This window comes from Sceloporus occidentalis, unplaced genomic scaffold (assembly GCF_023333645.1).
Source record: "Sceloporus occidentalis isolate IW3139 unplaced genomic scaffold, rSceOcc1.0.p SCAF_5, whole genome shotgun sequence".
NCBI classification, from domain to species: domain Eukaryota; kingdom Metazoa; phylum Chordata; class Lepidosauria; order Squamata; family Phrynosomatidae; genus Sceloporus; species Sceloporus occidentalis.
In genome coordinates, this window is record NW_028316985.1 from 130,336,319 (window position 1) to 130,357,587 (window position 21,269).

Consider the following 21,269-nt stretch of genomic DNA (forward strand, 5'->3'; position numbering starts at 1 on the left):
ATGGATTTTGGAATTCCAGATAAGGGATATGCAACCTGTATTATTATAAGTATTGTTTTCTGTGTGTGTTTACATGTATGCATGCCCATGCAGCTACCAAATTAGTTAAGTTGGCATTTAAAATCACTTTGCCAACCTTATAAATATAGGGTCAGATCTGATAACAAAAGCCATGTCTTCTTGTTTTTCTGAACAGTAACACTCAAAATTCTGTTAGTATTAGCTCCAAGTCCTTATTCATAGGAAACATTTTCAAACATACATTTTGTGTTGTTCTGAAAGACCTAGTTCATCTGTTTTATTCTTAATTTTTCAAAGCAATTGGGAATTCGTTTTTAAAAATTAGCACACTTCTCATCGAGCATAATTCACCATGTTTGTTCCAGAAACAGCCTGCAAAGGAAGCACTTTGGATCTCTATATTGGTATGACCACAAGTGATTAATTTTTTTATTATGACAGGACTCTGTGACATCTTGGTTCTCTCAGTTAATTGTTTTGCTTTTCCTGCCAGGTTATTTATTAGCTGTTGTCCATACTTAAGCAGAAATGCTTAATCATTAATGAGATTTCAAACTCCGTCAGTAAGATAGCCTTTATCAGCCACATACATCTTTCTTTGAGGTATTCACATCAATTTAATGTGATAGGCTGATATCTTTGAATACTCTTGCTCTGGTGCTTAGTAGATTATTATCCAACAGTTTGATGAATTAGAACAGGAATGGCTTGTCTTTCTATTTTGTAGTTTTCTTTGTCTTTTCAAAGGTAAAATATAATGTGCTTTCTGTTCTATACACACGTTATTACACATTGCATATGCATTCTCAAATTGTGCTTTCCCCATTTCCCTTGGAAGATTAATAAACTTGACTGCTCTCATTTCTTGGAGTATTTTTTAGTAGCACTTCATACTTTATTTCCCAATATAATCAGAAATATGATTTTCTCTGGAACACTGGCACAAGAACATGGGGCGAGCTCTTTTACATGAGACAGATGGCTGTGGGATGTCTTCATGCAAGACTACTTGTAGAGTGTAGTTTTGGGCCTGTTGTTATTTTCTTTATACTTCTCTTGGTAATCATATCCGTTCGTATGGTTTTCAACATCATCTTTATGCTGATGATAAGCAGTTTTATTTTTCTACTCCAGAACTTTTGTCTGACATTGAACATTGGGTCACATCATGTCTTTCAGCTATCTCTTCTTGGATGCTTCATCGACACTTAAAACTTACCTTTCCTCTAAAACCCTCCAGAACTACTTATCCTTCCTCCAAAATCTTCTTTACAATCTACATTCTCCATTACAGTCAATAATATTCTTATTCATCTTGTGAAGGAAGCACGTAGTCCTAGCTTCCTTTTTTATTCTTCTTTGTCTTTTGCTCCTCGGATTCAGGCCATAGCAAAGTCATATCAAATTTGCAGATGACACCAAATTAGGAGGAATAGGTAATACTCCAGAGGACAGGATCAAAATTCAAAACGACCTGAATAGACTAGAAAGCTGGGCCACTTCTAACAAAATGAACTTCAACACGGAGAAATGTAAGGTACTGCACTTAGGGCAGAAAAATGAAATATAGGATGGGGGACACATGGCTGAACAAGACTACATGTGAAAGGGATCTAGGAGTTCAAGTAGACCACAAGCTGAACATGAGTCAACAGTGTGATGCGGCAGCTAACAAGGCCAATGCGATTTTAGGCTGCATCAGTAAAAGTATAGTATCTAGATCAAGGGAAGAATTAGTGCCACTCTATTCTGCTTTGGTCAGGCCCCACCTGGAATATTGTGTCCAGTTCTGGGCACCACAATTTTAAAAGGATGTTTAAAAACTGGAACGTGTCCAAAGGAGGGCGACTAAAATGGTGAAAGCTCTGGAAACCATGTCCTATGAATAATGACTTAAGGAGCTGGGGATGTTTAGCCTGGAGAAGAGAAGGTTAAGAGGTGATATGATAGCCCTGTTTAAATACTTGAAGGGATGTCATACTGAGGTGGGAGCTGACTTGTTTTCAGCTGCTCCAGAGACTAGGACTCGGAGCAATGGATGCAAGCTACAAGAAAAGAGATTCCACCTCAACATTAGGAAGAACTTCCTGACAGTAAGGGCTGTTCCACAGTGGAACACACTCCCTCGGAGTGTAGTGAAGTCTCCTTCCTTGGAGGTCTTTAAGCAGAGGCTGGATGGCCATCTGTTGGGGATGCTTTGATTGAGAGTTCCTGCATGGCAGGGGGTTGGACTGGATGGCCCTTGCGGTCTCTTCCAACTCTATGATTCTATGTAGCTCACCATGGGCAGAATGTAGCTTTGGTATCAGATAAGAAGGAAAGAAGATGCAGAAAAGAGTATTCTTATGAAGACTCCTATCTTTAATAAAGGGGTAAAACAGACGGTCAAAATAAGGCAGTTTTCTGGCCGGCTTCAAGGTGGGGCATTTAGATGACATGTTCTCAAACCGTCTTATGGGGAGAAAAGCCACTTTAAAAATATATTTTTTTCCCACTTCTTCCCAAAAGTGCACCTTTGCAGGGATGTCTAAATGCACCAATGCCAGTGCAGCTTAAGAGGTGCACTTTAATTTAAAGCAAGCCATACTCACCCATGCAAACGCCCCGTTGCAAGTACACCAGTAAAAGAGATGGCAGGAAAATGAGATCCAGCGCATGCATCCCGTTAACTGTGGGATGCTAACAGTTTTCCTGCTAGATGTTCAGCAGGAGAAAGTGATAATTGTCCCCCATGCACATTCCAGCGTCATTTTCTCAGTGGTCCTGTACAGCTGCTCATGGATTCACCAGTGCACTGTTGGCACTCATCTTCTATGCAGGGCATAATGCCAGTGCCATCCACAAGCCAGCCAAAAAGAGGGAGAGGGATGTCATGCCACTGTGGAAGTGCTCTTACTTCCTTTTATTTGACATATAGTCTTCTTTCTTTTGTACACACACAGAACAAGCTCTTGAGAAAAGCTGGTTTTGTGTGTAGACAAGAATAGCTGATTGTGCATTTCTCTGATATGCTGGGTGCTGATGATATCAGTAACCTACTTTTGAGGCAGTTTTTCAGTGCTTAAAATGGTGGCAAAAGTAATTTAATGAATAAGTGCACATGCAGTGTTTTTAAAATTTGGACTAGACAAACGACTGAATCAGCACTTAATGTGCTGGGCTCTACATCTGTCAAATGCATTGCCAAGGTGGGAGGAAGCCAGACTCAAACTGTGGGAGGAAAGCATGGAGTCAGTCTGGAGTTGAAAGTAAATTTGTGAGCACTCAAAGTGTTCACAACATTCATGATCGATTGTAATTCTTTTTTTTTTTTACTGTTGTGCCCTGCTTTGTATTTCTAGTGAAAAGTGTTTCTAGACATCACAGTGTTAATCTGTTTCCTTCCCTGCTAAAAGCAAAAAGATATTTTTGTTTCTCTGTGGAAAATGATGTTCCCTAATGATCTGCTGATCCAGCAGTTCACTTTTACATATTAACAACTCTCTCTCTCTCTCTCTCTCTCTTTTTTTTTGCCATTTTCTTATGACATCCCAAGGGATATAAATGAAACCACACACTCTGCAGCCTTAAATAACCTGCCACGAAAGCTTACATAAAATATTCCATGTTCTTTTCATATTCCAAACACTCCCAAACTTTCTACCACACTCAAAGCAGTACATCTAAATCTAAAGAAAACACTCAGTCAGTGGTGTGAGTAGCCCTCCTGCGAATGACCACAAGGGGCACATATATATTGACATTCCTCCACACTCCTGCTCATTCCCACTTTGCACTGTCCCAGCCAATTGGTACTAGGGGCATAAGAGAGGGAAGGTGGACAATTAAATTGGTAAAAAGATGTCCAGGGATACTTTTCCACATGTTGTCCCTTCCCCATTTGAACAGCACTCTGTACATCTTGATAAATATCAGTTTATTTGAGTGACAGATGGGGAGATAGTGTATAAGGACAAGCATCACCCACATCAAATTATATTCTACAGAACTCACTCTTCTGCCAAACGAAATGGGAATTTGGTAGTGTGGCAGCTTGAACACTACTCTGAGTCACAGAGAAGGCTCCCTAGGCCACCCATATATGTCAAGCACAAACAAGGTATGTGATTATTAACTCTCCCTACATGAACCAGTCCAGAAATTGAAGTTTTGAGTAGAGACCTTTTGTGGTTCACACCACCCTAAGAGACTGAAAACTACCTGAGTCAGGACTTTCTCTGTAGCCACAATTAAGGATGGGTCTACACTGGCCACTTAAACTGGGGCCAGTCTGGAGCATTATGTCCCAGAGTGACCACAGTGTTAACCACCTGCTCCAGGTCAAATCTGATGCAACATCACATTGTTGTGCACATGAGCTAGACAGGGCAACAGCAAGTTTGACCCATTTGCCTGTCTCATTTGCCACCACTGCTGTCTCACCAGCCAAGTAGCTCCCTGTGAGAGCCTGTTGGTGCTGTCACATCTATTGAAGTTAGAATGGGGCACTCTAAGCACTCATTGATTGCATGGATACTGTGGGAAAGTAGGTTTTGGATGATGCTTTCAAGGATTGGATAAAATGTAAGTTAGTTGTGTTAGGAGTTATTAATTAAAATCAACATTTAATTGTGGTCAGTAGGTTTAGTAAGTTAATGTGGGAAAATGAGATCTTGGTCAATAATTGATGAGTACCCATGATCACCATTTCTTAAAGGGACTTTACAAAGGGATATTTGTGTCATGGGACTTGGAGATAGGAAAGAGAACAACTGGAACTGTCCAGGGACAAGCAAGATTGATTAGCTTCCCTCTGGGGTTAAGGGTGGCTCACCCTTGACATCCTGGGGAGGAGGTAAGGTTACACCTGCTTCTACACCACGGTAAGCAGCCCTACTGCAGATCAGAATTAAATAGTTAATAAGGTGGCCCTTACTTTATGCATATATTTTGTTTTCCTGTCCCTTTAATCCAATTGGATGTGAAAATTATTTTTGCTATAAGTTATCTCTAGATAAACATGGAACAGATACACAACCACGTCATCTATTCAAACGTTTCTGTTAAAGCCTGTCCCATTCAGTCCAGCCAGGACATATTTGGGAGCTGCTTTTGGAGGTAGAGGAATTGGTGAAGAATTTAGAGCTGTTTTCCTTGGCTGTGGTGGTGATGGTGCTCTTGCTTCTCCTCCTCCTCCAGTCTGATGAGGCAACAATGGACTAATCACCTCTGAATTACTGTTTCGAGTCTCTGCCCACATTGTTGGAGGTCTTCCATTTTACCCATGGCTTCTTCCCACGTTGCGCGCCCACTCACCTTTCTCATTTCCATCATTCTTTTAGCTTGTGCAGTTGCATTTATTTCTCCTCTTGCAGCTGTTTTCCTCTCACTTGGGCTCAGGTCCAGCTCTCTCTTGAAGCTAGTACTGAAGTATTGTGTAATATAGAATTTTGTATGTCGTTATAATTTTCTTCAAAATTCACTATTTTTTTTTTACAATGGAGGACAACATTATATATATCAACAAAAATGATATTACTGAGAAAGATAAATCTGTTGCAACATGATTGGGTCCTGGACTCCCTTCCAGATCATTGGGCCAGGTAATTTGTTCTTGTTTCCTCCTTTTAAACCCTATATAAAGTATCTTTGTGTTGAGACACATGGAGAGGTCTGTTTTTCATCTTTTTAAAGAAAATCCTGACAAAAATGATAACTGATTAACCTTGACATCCCCGCTGTACATTTTTGCATAGAACTGAGTCTGAGTCAAAGCCCAGTGTGTGTGTGTAGATCTAATTTACTCTTAGATGGATTATTACCCCCTCCCAAACCCTACTTGCCCCACATTTGAAAAATCCGTGAACAGATTTGGATAAAAATTTCAATGTTGTTCCTTGCTTCATGTAAACACACATATAAGCATATTTCATGTTGCTAATTTAATCATGGCTGAATCACTCCCTCTTCCCCTCCCCCCCCCCAAGCAACCTGAGTCTTCTGTTCAAAATTGCAATGCCCTGTCAAGTTCTGTCCAGCCCAGCCCATAATTTCTAAATTAGTCTCTGTCATTCTGGTGTATTTCTCTCCTTTCCTGTCTCTCTTGCCATGATTTATGGTGGAGAACAGATATGTTTTAATGATGTCAGGAAATGGGATGTTGAACTTGTTAATGTACAATTGAAGAAGCTGAAAGTCAAGACTGGATTGTCCATTTTTAAAATGTCACTTTTATGGCACTTCCATATTCTTATTAGTGATATAATTTTGCCCAAACATTGTCAGTGAATATTTTCTGCTCTGTTTTTCAAAGATAATATCTTTTTGGGGCTTGGTTTCTGTCTTCTGTAAGTGATTAGAAACTATTTTTTCTCATTAAGGCCCAGTACAGATGGGCATATTCCAGTGATATTGGGGCTAGATAGTGATGTTACAGGTGTGTGTGCCCGTCCACACAGCGGGTGCCACAGCTGTACAGCTGGGGCACTGCATACAGATGCCTGTCAGCAGAAGCAGCATCATAGGGCTGCATCACAGCCATTATGATGGCGCAAAAAAAAGGAGCTGCCTAGAGTGGCTCCTTTTTGAGTGTGCATCTGTGCAGCCACATGTGGATGCTGCTGCACAACTGTACATCAAAAAGGGGTGGTGTTTCGCTGCCCGCGTGTACCGGGCCTTATATAACTTTGGTGTGGTACAGACCGCCTGAAAATGACAGTCTGCAGGCATTTGTTTTAACTCTGGAGAGATGCCACAGCTGCCAAAACATGCAATGTCCCTCCAGGTTCTTTTTGTGGAGCCTGGCTTACGCCACGAGTGCGCCATTGGTGTACTCACGATGTAAGCGACATGCAGTGATGTGTGGACACTGCACATCCCTTATGTAAAGATGGTGCCTCCGTGTAGACAGGAGGTTACCATTAGGTCACCGCATGCATGTAGTAGGGCTCGGGACCGTGCAGTTGGTGCATGGTCCCTAGCCCTACTATTGCCGCCAGGACACCACTTCCTGGTGGTGTGTACCAGACCTTTAGTAGTTTTTTGAACTACTGACAATAAAATGGTAGTAGAGTCAGGGTTTTTTCCCCATCTCCACTAATCTAAGAGAGGAGAAGAAAAAAATATGGTAGGTTCTTATACAAAATAGTTAGATATAAAAGATTACAAAAAAGGATAAAGAACCCCCACTGTCCACATGTCCCACTCCCAAGGCAGGATGAACACCAATTCACGCCACACAACATCAAACCATGGGCATTCCACACCACATGACATCAAGCCATGCCTTTCTGTTCTCCCCCCTTGCATGTGCACCATTGCACAAACACACCACCTGTGACAATCACAGGTACCTCTCTTGTCTCACCCAGCTGCCTTCCCATTGGATACCCTGTGTGATTGGCCACACAGTCACATGAGTGATACACTGCTTGTACACTGCTTGTACAGAGCATCAGTTCCTCCAAGGATACATCGACAAATTACAATCATGGAGAGCCCCCTTATATGCCCCCTTTACCCCTCTTCACCCCATGACTGATCAGTTTACTAAAGTTTTTATTACATCCATTGCATTATTAGGGACCTGCTATGTTTGTCGTAATTTCGCTTCATGAGGTGCGTGACAGCTCTCTGGTGCAATTAATCAATGGTGCATCTGACCACTCATGTGCCTGTACACACAACAAAAGAAAAACATTGTATGGTGAGCAATGGCACAAGCGGCTGTGTCTCTCCAGCCTAGGGTCTTCCTGCATTCCTACACTCATGTCATGCAGTTTATATGTTGGTGTGATAATGCACACTCTCTAAGTTAGAGTAGAACAAATTAGAGTAGACTGTAATATCATAGGCCGAGCTGTTTGTATAGTACTGCAGATACTATAAGCACTCTCTGTGCCGTTTAGGGACTTGTCACTAAAATGTGATTAGTGGGTTGTGTTTGGTTGCTTCTAGTTGTGCAATCCTAGAATAAGGGAAGTCTTGGAAAGCAGGAGCTAGAATTTATTATACTATTTTATTTATACACAGCATTTTCTCCAAAGCTGTGGCTTAAACTAGTTAGCTTGGACTCAAGTCAGCTGGATCACTAGATGGATAACTGGAGGGATGTTACATGTTAGAGTAGCTTCACAAGCTACATCACCATTGTCATCATCATATTGAATTAGTGTTTTATCTCATTTTTCTCCACCACCCCCAAAGCTCCATGTGGTAGTCAAGACTCCACACAGTAAAATTAAATACAGCAAGTACAGTTAAAACATAGAGAAGTACAAGCATGCAAGAATAAAAACACAACTTAAAATTCACCAAAGTTTAGAACCATCTCCTCAGCAAGTGAGGTCTGTGGTCAAAAGCCTATCTGAATAAAAAGGTCTTTGAATGTAAGCAGAAAAAAATGGGGGGGGGGGGATGCAACCTACCTTGTACAGAGTACCCAAGGCCAAGATCAGTAAAAAAGAGAAAAGAAAGAAAGCCACACTTTGCATCTCCACTAGAACAGTCTCAGAAAGTGGATGGACTGGGAGAAGAGCTTCCCTTGCAAAAACTCAGAGCTGAGTAGGCTTCTTTCACTTTTCTGGCACAAATGCATGGAGAAGATAGCAATGTGTGGGCACAAGTTTCTCACATGCTGCAGTGTGCAAGGTCAGTTTTAGGTCACGCACAGTACAGCATCTCTGAGACCAAACATACAAACAAATATTTATTTATTTAATGTATATTTTTGTTTTTTTAAAAAAGTGTGCCCCACCCTACAATTATGCACAAAGTTCATGGAAGTTTCTGATGAAATGTCTTTTTATTTCAGAAATAATTTTTCTCCCTCTAACACATATTGTTTCTTTTTAAAAAATAAAATCATGTGCATATCAGTTTCATTGTGGATTTAATTAAAAATATCTCAGAGGAATGATAGATCACTTACATTGATTCTTTATTAACAGTACATTCCACACAGCATTCTTATTTTCTTTCTCATGAATAAACAGTTGGTGACAGGAAAACAAACCTGGAAAAAAATCAATCACATTGAGTTCAATTAATTATGTAGAAGGAGATAAATGGACATTTCAAGAATAAGGGAAGAGCTAATATAAAAGCTGTAACTTTGGATGAATTACAACTCTTGGCAGTTTGGCTTAAAGTCTGCTGCAGAAAGCAAGAGTGTAAATTGATAAATCTAGAGTAAGAATGAGGAGTGAAGAACAGGAGTGGTTGCTCTTGAATCAAGGCCATTCTGGCCTATGCTCATGTTCTGGCTCCTGTAGCTTTTCTGCATTCATTAATGCAGAGAGGTGCATGGGAGATGAAGAAGAAAAGTGGTTGTTACAGCACACTGTATTTGTATTAATGTAGCATCTTCTTCCTAACTACACAGTACAGAAAAAAAAGAAGAAGAATGAAATTGTCTTCACGCACACCCATCCCAAACAGTAAAGACAGACTAATGGATATTGCTCACATCTGGTTAGGTGGTTGTTGAAAACATAATGGTTTCACGGAATGCTTTCACTGGAAACTAAAGCATGGATAGAGACACAAGCTCATGGCATAAACTAAGAGTGGGAATTGTGCAGCTTTCCAGATGTTATTGAACTGCAACCCCAGCAGGTCTGTTCCACATAGCAAATGGGAAAGAGTACTGGAAGCTAAAATTCAACATTTGAAGAGCTGTAAAATCCCCACTTTTGGCTTAAATCCAGTTGCTAGCCCCAGCTAGAGTTAACGCCATTGAATTAATGAAGTTTGCAGAAGTATTGATGTACTTTCAGAATTTGTGTCTACAGCCCTGTTCAAATTGGCCTGTGGCCCTTTTAAACATCTAGCCATGTATGTAAAGCTCAATGCAAAATGTCTCTGTGCACTCAAAATTATACATGAAGTCCTGAAGCAGGATATCTAACTGTAGGTACAGTGGTCTTATGATGTTGAACTCTTCATGGAAGCACTAAAACCACATTTAACCCAAATAAATAAAATTATGTGGGACTTAATCCTGAGTAACTGTGGCGGGTTACAGACCGCCCTCAAGCAGCGGTTCTCCCGCCGCTGCCATTTGCTGCGGAGGGAAGCCCCAGCGGCCAGACCGCGAGGCTTCCCAGCGCAGTGAAAAAGGAGCACCGAAATGGCGCTCCTTTTCAAAATGCGGAAGTGGCGCCGCGAGGGGCGAAGCACGCCCTCGCTGCGTCACTTCCGCCACAACATGTCTGGACGCTATGCGTCCAAGACGTCAAAATGGCGGCGCCCATGTGGATGGGCGCTGCTATTTACGACGCACTCCGTGCGTGTTGGGGCCGGGGCCGGTTAGGAAGGGGCGACTCTTCCTAACCCTAACAAGCCCCTTCCTAACCCTAGCACGCACGGAGCGCATCGTAAGTGGCAGTTTGTAACCCGCCTGAGTTCAAGATTCTATCCTAAATGTAACAATAGCTTTACTAGTCTTGTAAATTATTCAACATGCAACCATGGTTAGGAATTTGGATTCTTAAAGATTTCTAACCAGCAGCTTAAGGAGATCACCATACTGGCTTTTATTCCTGTGCTAGGCACGAGATGTAAACACACAGAAATGGAATCTATCACACAGCTCCATCCCTGGCCAGTACTCATCCCGTACCTGATCCAGGCTTCTCTCCGACCTTTTGGGTACAGGATGAGTACTGCCTGGGGATGGAGCTGTGTAATAGAATCGGTCCCTATGCTTTTACATTCCGTACCTAGCACAGGAATAAAAGCCAGTGCAATAATTTCCTGAATCACTTGCAAGAGCTGATATTCTCCATAAGTTGTCTAGATATGTGGGCTGATTGCAATGCACTTTACATTATCTATAAGGCAAGAATAGGGAAACTGATTCCCTCCAGCTGTTGCCCTCTTAGCTTCCATCATTCCCAGGACTGGTGAAAGCTGTAAGAGATCAGTAGGTATCTGGCTAAAATATTGTCTTTTTTTTTTTTAGCTGTTAAGCACATCTTTTCCTCACAAGTCAACAAAAATAGATAATGCATTCTTACATTAATGGAATTAGTTATTCAGTGGAAGGAGCCATTGCACATATTCCATGCTAGCATGTAGTGACTTTGGTACTCCAATAATAATAATAATGATGGTCCTTATGTAAATAAAAGATTTTTTTTCCTCACAATGCCAAGAAAGTGAGAAAGCCAGAATGAGAAATAAGGTGGTCTTGTGCCTTATAGTAAATCAAGTTGTAAATATTTCTTCCCTTGGAGTTAAAGCACACATAGTTCTTCAAGTCACCTAGACTTAGGGTGTTGACTAAGAAAAATCAAACTCCTTTTGTCTCCAGTCCTGAGGCAAACTAGATGTGTCCTGAAATTATTCTTTAAAAGCCCTCTATGTGAACAGGCAGTTCTGCTACTGCCATACTACTCTAAACAGCAAACATCCAATTTTATTTCATGCCTACCACCCTAAAATTTAGTAGTATAAATTCCCCATTCTGTACACCATTTGCAGATGGAGGATTGTGTTGGTGTCATGCACACAGAGTCAGGACACATGTGTACAATAGTGTGGTTTTGCAAAATTTGTCAGTGTTCATGGCAGAACAATGGTACAGTCCAGCTGAATGGTCCAAGCTCTGACAGAATTCTAGCACAACCAACCACATTTTTATTGTATTATAGTTTACAATACTTCTATTTTTATAAGTAATCCTCATTTCACACATTATCTGTTCATTTCTTTAAAGCCATGTATACACTGACTTAAAAAAAACCTTTTATAGAGCAATTTACAACCAACAGTTAACAATAATAATGTATGACAATTATAATCCAATAATAATAATAGTAGAACAACAGTTGCAATAAAAACAGGAGTTGGTAAGAGTGCATCATAAAATGAGGCACGGGAGATAAAACACATATATGCTGTGGAAAATAAAATGGTTTTCAACTGGCACTTAATTGGATGCCACCATAATATTGTATTAATGGAGTTAATTCCTGTTCTAAATATAAATAAAGGGAGGTAGGATAACAGCTTATTTAAAGGAGTTGGAAGCATTGGTTCTATATACCTTAGAGGCCAGTTCTTATCCTGCCAGGATGACTGTCTTATTTCCACCACCAGTTCTAGTCTTTGCCAGCAACACTAGGGAGCTGTCTGGGCATGGGTCAGTGTTAAGATTTCCAAAGCATTTGTAGACATAAGAAGACTCACTGAACTGGGAGCAGGTGTTTCATCACCTCTAGCTGTGCACCAACTGCATAGTTCTAAAACTATTCATGCTCTGTTCTTTCCTCTGGAACATAGCTGCCTTTGTAATACCATTGGCATCTTCACAGATCTTAAGAAAGCTTTGGGAAATGACTTTACCCATGAAGCTCAATTATTTCTATTTTAAGCTGCTCCCTTTTTGTCTTTTTTTTGTATGTGTATAAAATGGCTGTTCACTTGAAATACAATAAACTGACTGACTGACTTGACAGGAAAAGACTCTTATATTCTGTGAGAATGATGTACTTGATCATGGACACACTGGACAATAGTCTGTAGAGCTGATGTGGGGATCATGCAGTTCTCTAGACATTGTCTGCAAACCAGAAGTACTACTTGGCTTTTACTTCAGTCTCCAATGCAGGACTCAGGCCTGGAGGCCTCATGATGCCAGATAATGTTCTGTGCTCTATGGACAGATTACCCATTGTCCCTAACCACTATGGTCATCTCCATTGATCATTCCAGATTCTTGTGCTGAACTGCTGTTGATATTGCTCAGATGACCTTTTGATTCCCCCCCCCCCCTTTTGATGGGAACTCAGAATTATTTTTGCTTTGTGTTTTACATTTATCAGTGGCATTCTGTCTGGGACTATCAGGAAGCATCTTACTAATTGAGATAAATGGAGAATATCACTTGAGTAGCTGCTAGGCCATTGTGGCTTACTCCTAATAGTCTATACTGTTTTCTAGGCAGCTTTTAATTATTAATTTAAACACAATGTCAATGATGGACAACACTCTGTAAACCTGGGGTGTGGATTGCGCAGGTTTCCAGACACTGTAGGTCTGAAAACCAGAATAGTCTTATTGATTTATTGATTGTTTGTTTGATTTAATTTGATTTGATTTCTATCCTGCCTTTCTCCTGTTATGGGATCCAAAGTGATTTTCAGTATATGTTAAAATAAAATAAATATAATATAATAAATAAAATAGCTAAAACCAATATGTACAAAAGTTAACAAGCATCAAAGAATCAATCCCATTAAAACATTATTTTAAAACAAAAGTACCAAATAAACACACACACACATTAAAAAAAACAACAGCACACCTATTGCACATCCTTCTACCCTAACCAGTTAAAGGGTGAATCTTTGTTTTAAAAAGAAGATTTTTGCTTGCTGTTGAAAAAAGAGCAGAGAGGGCCCAGTTGAACCTTCCCCCTTGGGTGGGAGTTGCATAGTGAAGGCTTGCCAGATGTGAGTATGGTGGAATGGAGAGGGACTTGCCCCAGATTGTAAGATTTGGATAAACTCAAATGAGAAGTTCAGGCTCTCAGATAGTCTGGACTTTAGCTGTATAGGGCTTTACAGGCACAACTGGCTGCAGAGCATATCACAGCTAGCTGCAGACAATTCACCAGCATTGTGAATTATTCCTGGAAAAAGTGGTTGCCAGTGAAGCTGTATCAACAGGGGAGTAATGTGCTCCCTATAACCAGCCCAGGTCTCATCCTTATGTTGCAAGAATAGCGTATGATGAGGAATGCTGGAAAGTTCCATCCAACAGCATCAGAAGGGCTACATGATTTCTGCTCTTCTGCAGAAAGTAGTGGTGTGGGTCTTCAGAAAATGTCTGTGCCAGAATAAATTATCATGCAGGAGCCAAGTGATATTGTCTTCAGCCAGTTGTGCCTGTAATGGTATGGATATGACACCTCTTTTTATACAAATTCCACAAGCTGTATTGAAATCCTTCATTACCATCTTAACTGACAACATCTCAGATAGAATGTAGGCCTGTGACTCTTAACAGCATCATGATTTTTCTCCTGTATGATTTTGAACAGCTCTGCCCGATGAAGAAGCCAGTGAAGCTTTGAAAACTTGCATAAGTTGTGGTATGCTTTGGAGTTGGCCCAAAATATCACTGTGGATTTTAGATTTTGTCATACCTTAGCTGCACAGCCAATGTGGCTACCCTTTTATTTCACATTATGTGTTTTAACTCAGCCTTACAATTCCCCTGGCAAATATTTAAGTGGTAAGCAGGCACATGGAGGGCCAGTGTGGTGTAGTGCTTTGAGCATTGGAGTGTGTCCTGGAAACCAGGGTTCAAATCCCCGCTTGAGCATAAAAACCCACTGGGTGACCTTGGGCAAGTCATTCTCTCTAAGCCTCAGAGGATGGCAATGGCAAATCCCCTCTAAAGAAAGTTGTCAAGAAAAACCTGTGATAGGTTGATCTTCTGGTCTCCATAAGTAAAAAATAACTTGAAGGCACACAACAACAACAACAAGCACATAGCTTCCAATCTAGGAATTAAACCTTAGAAGAGTATAGAATCAAAACAAAAGAGATACCTTTGTCAACTTTTGCAGAATTAATGTAATTTAACTATTCCCTTAGAATCTTTTCACTGCCAAATACATCAGTACTCAGAACTTGTTTAAAGGCTGCAAGAACAAAACAGGTTAAATCTGATAGTAATTCAAGAATGGCCCTTTATTTTTAGTCTTTTATTTGAAATTCTTGAATGACTTAACTTGCTTCCAGCTAATTATTCAGCGTGAGTGCCTGCGGTTGGCAGAAATGTCTCATCTACTTAAGTACTGCTGCTTAGTAGGAGCTGTAAAACAGAAATACCAGCAAATGACAAACCATAACATGTAATAGTTGGTGGTTTTTTTTAAAAAAGGGAGCACTTTTGTTATTTTTTAAAAGATCACCCACCAACTTATTGTCTTTACCACCTTTCTTTACCTCGATGGTAGATTGTCTTTTGTCAGTGGCACATTAAGTTGTAAAAAGGAGTGTACAGTTATTTTGGGCAATGTGTTTTCACCCTGTCTCCCATCCCATAACCAGTTGACTACTCTAGCCCTTTCTCCCAGTCCTCAATAGCAATCTTCCTCCTTGTGAGATTTAAATACAAACAACATGTGGCAGCAGATAGTTATGCTGCACACTAAACCATCTGACTTAGTGTACATTAGAGTGTTTATCCTGTCTAGCATTTATATACTGGTGGTGATGTAGAATACCCTATGCTATGCCATGCTGACATAGGTGTAACAGTTGTTGACATGAGGATAATTATACTTTGTCAGAGATTTGGAGCTGATGCAAAGTTGGTTCTGTGACTATAGACTGAAGGTCCACACCCATGACTCTGGACCATTTCAGCTGTTCTACTACCAGAATTCAATAAGTGGCATATTCTGCCGCAGTATATGTCATGTTGGTGACATAGTGAGTACTCCTGTCAAATCCAGTCATCCAGGGATTAGTGACTACACGAGGCTTGGAAGCTGTACATTTGGGGTGGGGAGGGCCCTTGGAAGCCACAAAAATGGAGTTGGGGCCACATGCAGTTTGCAGGCTACACTTCCCCCTCTGCTGCTGTCTCCCATTTACTCATGGGCTCATGAGCTAATGATCTTGCCCTAAATCCAAAACTCATGAGCTTTGCATCTTGTTCTAAATTGCCAAAATATATGATAGATATGTTTTATTTTCAAGTCTTGACTATTTTGCTCCTCAGAAAAAAATTATTCACTTGATTCCATCCTAATCTTTTTGATTGAAATATGTCCTTTCTATTTTGAACCATAAACACTTTGTTATTGTATTACTTTCACAAATTTAAACATGGGAAGGCTTTCTCAGTCAAAAGAATAAGCAGTTCAGTAGGATTAAAATGTGTGCATGGTGATACAGTATTATCAGTATGTAAAGGGAACTTTTAGGACCTTTGAGAGTAATTGTGTGAAAGAAGTTGTAGCATAAGAATTGGTAGACCTGGTTTACTTCCTCACATAGTCTACGAAAGCTTATGCTACAACTTGTTTTGCACACTTTCTTGCAGAGATGCTACAAGTTGTTGCATACTGATATTTTCCAGACTGACATGGCTGTGTCTCTGGATATGGAATTATGTCTTTGATGCTTTATGTTTGGTTGAGTTTGTTTTTGAAAAACAAAAATAGTTTTTAAAACTTGAGATTTTCTTTCTCACTTTTTTTTTAAAATATGTGTTACAGTTTATCATGCTGACATACATCTTCATGCTGGCCTGGCTGGGGGTTACAGCTTTTACATCTCTGCCTGTCTACATGTATTTCAACCTGTGGACTATTTGCAAAAATACCACCCTAGTGGAAGGGGCAAACCTCTGCTTGGATCTCCGTCAGTTTGGTAAGTGGATGAATTGTTGTTTAATTCCATTAGAAATGCAGTCACTGAACTGTTGACATTGCTGTTTTAGACGTTGGGCGATTTCCAGTATTTAGTTCCAAAATGTCAATGAATGTAAACACTGATAGAACAGAATGGGTGAGTTTCAGTCAGTGTTATTTACTAGTGGAAAATATACTATTTCGGGATGTGCAGGTCACAGACTGTGCACTGGATACATGGACTCTTATTAGATATAATGAAAAACCATAGCCCAACATCATGTGCACAAGTATCAATGAACCATCAGCTCATGTGCTTCCAGTCCCCTCTTACTCTTCAAAGAGTCAACTGGATGTTACATTACCAGTTTTAAACTAATCATAATTTATTGACAAGTGCAAAGTGGAAATTACTGTGGGAGTAATGCTGTTTTTTTAAAAGCTGATATTTAAAGCAATGCTTCAAACAAGACAGTATCAATTTATGATTTACACTTTTTAAAGACCCTTTCCAAAAAGGCTTTACTAAGTACTAATTTGCTATTTTTTTTTATTTTTTATTAGAGTACTTATACCCTGCCCTTCAGCCCTAAACTATCAGAGCAGCTTACAATTATTATTGATTTTGGTTTATCTCATGCCTCCATTTGTAACACTTCTGCTTCATGTGAACACCTTCACTTTTAATTTTAGATTTCGGCTGCTTTTTAATCCTCTCTGGCTTGTGTTTTAAGGCTGTATGTATATATTTATGGTTTTTATTGTTATTGAATTTCTTATTCTGAATCTCTCTGAGATTGGCCATGTCTGCATGGATAAAATATCATATTGCCCCTTGCCTCCTCACAGCTAGTGAGCCACAGAATGACTGCCCCTCACATCATGTATTAGCCCACTGCTCTGTCCTCGATATATATATATATATATATATATATATATATATATATATATATATATTCTGTTTTAATAGGTATTTTAATTGTAACATGTTTAATCCTGTTTTAAGGGGGGGGGGAATTTGGGACACAATGTTGTAAATGTGGATTTTAATGTGTTGTGAGCCGCTTTGATTGTCTTGTCACAGAAAAGCGGGATACAAATAAAAGCTTTATTATTATTTTATTATTATTAGTGGTCCAGATGACACAGGACCCAATCCCTAGTTCTAGTGCAGATTGTTGGGGTGACTTCCAGCCAGTTATGCACTGAACATGCCATATACTCCCCTTACACTGATTTTAAAGAACAACAGCTCAGGTTTTGCTCTGGTTCTTGAGGCCCAAAATACTCTGAGCTTACCTTTTGTGCATTAAAGGTGTATCAGCAGCTCACTAGATACTGAATCTGTTACAGGAATTGTCACAATTGGAGAAGAAAAGAAGATTTGCACAATGTCTGAAAATTTCCTCAGGATGTGTGAGTCTACTGAGGTGAGTAAAAGTATGAAAGGGAGAAGGAATGAGCAGATGCGGCTAGGATCTTGTTGGTGACTTATGTGGGCATATCCTACTCTTCTGACAGTGTATGTACTTTTTCACTTGTGGCAGAAGAAGGTACCCAGTCCTTCTTTGTGTAGTGCTTCTTCCATGGAGCCTTGATGGCCCTGGGGCACACTTCTGTAGCTAATCAGTGGGGTGTGTTTAACAAAGGCTTCTTGGGAACCATCTTGCTGTAGTTGTGCAACTAGGACAATGAACAGCTATCACTTTTCCAGACTTCTAGAAGCCAAATGATGCCCAGGAGCCCACTGGCCACAGCTGGTGACAGTAGAAGCCCAGTGGGAGGTCAGTGGCAGACATTTACCCTCTGCTAGCAGTACTGTTAGACCTTGACTTTCCTGGTTATTCCTAAGAGCTCTCTTGCCATGGATTCTGAATCATAAAGAGAGACTATAATATTTAAGCTATACACTTACATAATGTGTTTGTTTGTTTGTTTGTCTCCTTAATTTCACACTTGCTTATATTTGTTTTTGCAGCTGAACATGACGTTCCATTTGTTTATTGTGGCACTTGCTGGGGCTGGAGCAGCTGTTATTGCTATGGTAAGATTTAGAAACCTTTGCCTTGTGGTGAAAATCATATTGCATATTGGAATAATAAATATGTTTGTCCCTACTAACACATTAAACGTATTAAGTGCTCCCTTACCACCTTTCACTTGTCTAAAGATGGTAAGAAACATGGTTTCCTCCATCCCACAGCTTTTGTAGTAAATGCTCCATCACTCCCTTTTATTCATGTAAAGACAGTAATAAAGTTATTGTATGTTTTACATAAATCTTATTTAGTTACCATGGTAATAAGATTGGGTTTACCATATCCTCATGTCAAAAATGGTTGTCTTCCTGTTCTGTAGTTGTTAGATGTGTTTCAGGGATTGTTTAAGCAGCAAATAGACAGTGACATGGTTGGTTGGGCTGAAGTTGGAGTTTTGGAATACATTAATCTTGCTTGCTCAGCCTCCACACTTTATTTGCTACCTCTGCAGACTGGAACAATGATTAATTAATTCTTTAAAAGGATTCAAATTTTAAAAGTTCTGTGCAAATGCTTCTTCATTATGTCTTGTACTTAATTCATACTCTTCAATGAATTGATAGCATCCTGGTCAATAAAGCTGTATGGCAAGAACAGCCAGCGTCATAAAGTTTGAAACGTAAAGGAACATTTTCACTCATTAATCTATCAAGGTGTATCTTCTCGGGTCTCCAAAGCTAGCTTAGCACAGGGAAATACTCATGTCTATAAGCATAAAAACTTTCAAATTATGAATAATTTTCAACCTGTGCATTAAAGAAAGTATAATTTTAGCACTGAATGTGGGAAGTAGTACCTCAGAATTTGTGGTAAGGCCATGGAAAAGAGATCATTATGGACATCAAAGAATACATGACAATTTGCTCTTCTGTATTGAAACTAGGTAGAATTCACCCTGGAACTAAGGCAAAACTATATAGGTACTTTGCTTGTTTTCGTTATTCAACTCTTGGGAAGTAGAAGCAACTGTGCAAAGGTTCATGAAGTCTGATGTTTATGGCTTCAGAAAATTATACAGTCTGTGATCTATCTCCTAAGCCCTTTGAGCAAGATAATTAATTGTCCAATCCTGAGTTCATCCGAACAAGGCTGAGAAAGTTTTCTTACCCTCCTGTAATCTCCCTACTCCCTGTTTTATAAAACTGGTGGCAGTCATGCTCACACCACACCCAAGAATTAGGGAGAGCATTTCAGAAGGATTCCGGCTATGTGTTCATGTCACCCTGGTAGGTAAGGTTACTGAGCTTCATTTAATAAACCCAAGAACAGCAGATCTGCTGTGTTTTCAATGCTTGGGCCATTATGCTGACTTCTGTTTGAGTTGCAGTTAATGCACCAGGCTTGGATTTTTTTTAAAGCAACTGTAAACTTTTTGTTTTTGTACAGTTTGTTCACTTATTTAATGAAAGCTTCTCTGTGCACACTTTTTAATTGGTTAAAAAAGACATACAAACTGCACTTTCTTTGCCACACTTTGACATACATGCAAAGAATCAAGTTTCACAGTAAATGTCTTCTCTTCATTCTTCATAATGTCTCTAAGCCTTCAGGATTTGGAAAAAATACTTTTTGGACTACAGTGCCTAGAATTCCCTATTCACAGCTGGGGAAATCTGGGAGTTGTAAGCCAGATAAATAATTTTTCTAGGCTTTGCAGTATCATAAGAGGAATCCCATGGAAGGTAAATCAGACTCAAGTTCAGTTGTCTAAGAAGAGAGAAGCCTGTTACAAATTCAGGCAACAATACTTTGCTAACAGTCAGAAATGTCTGATAGGATTTGTTCTTGTTTTCTCCTTACCTTGTACATATATTTATTCAGAACTTGTTTTGAAACTGCTTCAGCCAGTGACAAGCTATCAAAGCCTTCACTTCTCCTATCCAGTAAGCCTTGGCATGACACACTAAGCTTCAGGGCAACTTGCTTATAAAAGTGTAAAATTCAATTACACAGGAGTGCTTTAGTAATGGCGTTGTCCAGTGAAATAGTTACAAATGGAAGAGCAAGACCCCGAACCTGAGACCTCTGGCTTGAAAGAAAAGGGGCAATCTTTCTTTTGCCCACAATGTTTAAATTATCTGCTGTTTTCAGATTAGTTCTTATTAAGGCAGGATGGGAGAATAATTCTTCATAGTGTTGTGACCACCCAACTGAGTTCTGAAGTGCCACTTTTCTTCATGAAATCAGCTGTACACTAGATCAATATTATTGAGAACAAAAGCAAGATTTTAAAAAGGCTTAGTGCTGTTTCAGCTGGGCCTGAATGGGAGGGAGAAAGTGGGTTGGTACAGGTGTGGGGAGTGATAAGGGATGTGAAAAAACAGGAAACAGCAGGGCTGTGACTGGGACATTTCCATATTGACTTTGAAACAGACATCCAAAACAACCACCTTGCCAAACATTCATATTGTGTTGCTTTCAGAATCTGTTCATGCCTTTGGTGGCTGCTGCTTCTCTGTGTCGTTTGCAAGCCTTCTTTGATTGTACAGCCTTTTACCTAAATCCAGTTGGTAGTTCCAACTCCAACTGACACATTGAATCAATGGAACTTGATAAGTTACACATGTTGGAACTAAAAAGTGGATTTCATGCCTTTGCCTTTAGTTACTCTATTGGCTATAGCAACCAATTTGATTTCAGCCCCTCTATGAGGTGTTGTTCTAGATGTTACGGAAATCTAGACCAATACCACAGTGACTATAGCAGGGCTGAAAGATTTCATATAGCAAGACATTCTTTTCAAACACAAATTAAGCTGCACTGTATGAAATCAAGAGATTGAACTTTCTCTGGAAAATTTACTCTCTGCTTTGAATCCTGAGATTCAGTCTCTTAGGTTAGACCTGCACTAACCA

The 21,269-nt window shown here is 39.8% G+C and overlaps 1 protein-coding gene across 4 annotated transcripts in view; it reads left to right on the plus strand.

Annotated features, from left to right (window-relative positions):
* The window catches only part of GPM6A (glycoprotein M6A), a 209,367-nt gene that overhangs the window by 184,853 nt on the left and 3,245 nt on the right, over positions 1-21,269 (plus strand). For all 4 annotated transcript variants that reach the window (XM_089525452.1, XM_089525450.1, XM_089525451.1 and 1 more), the window contains 3 exons: positions 16,241-16,394; positions 17,729-17,805; positions 18,354-18,419. In XM_089525452.1, coding sequence (XP_089381578.1) covers positions 16,241-16,394; positions 17,729-17,805; positions 18,354-18,419 — 297 coding nt within the window. The remainder of the gene's footprint in view (positions 1-16,240; positions 16,395-17,728; positions 17,806-18,353; positions 18,420-21,269) is intronic.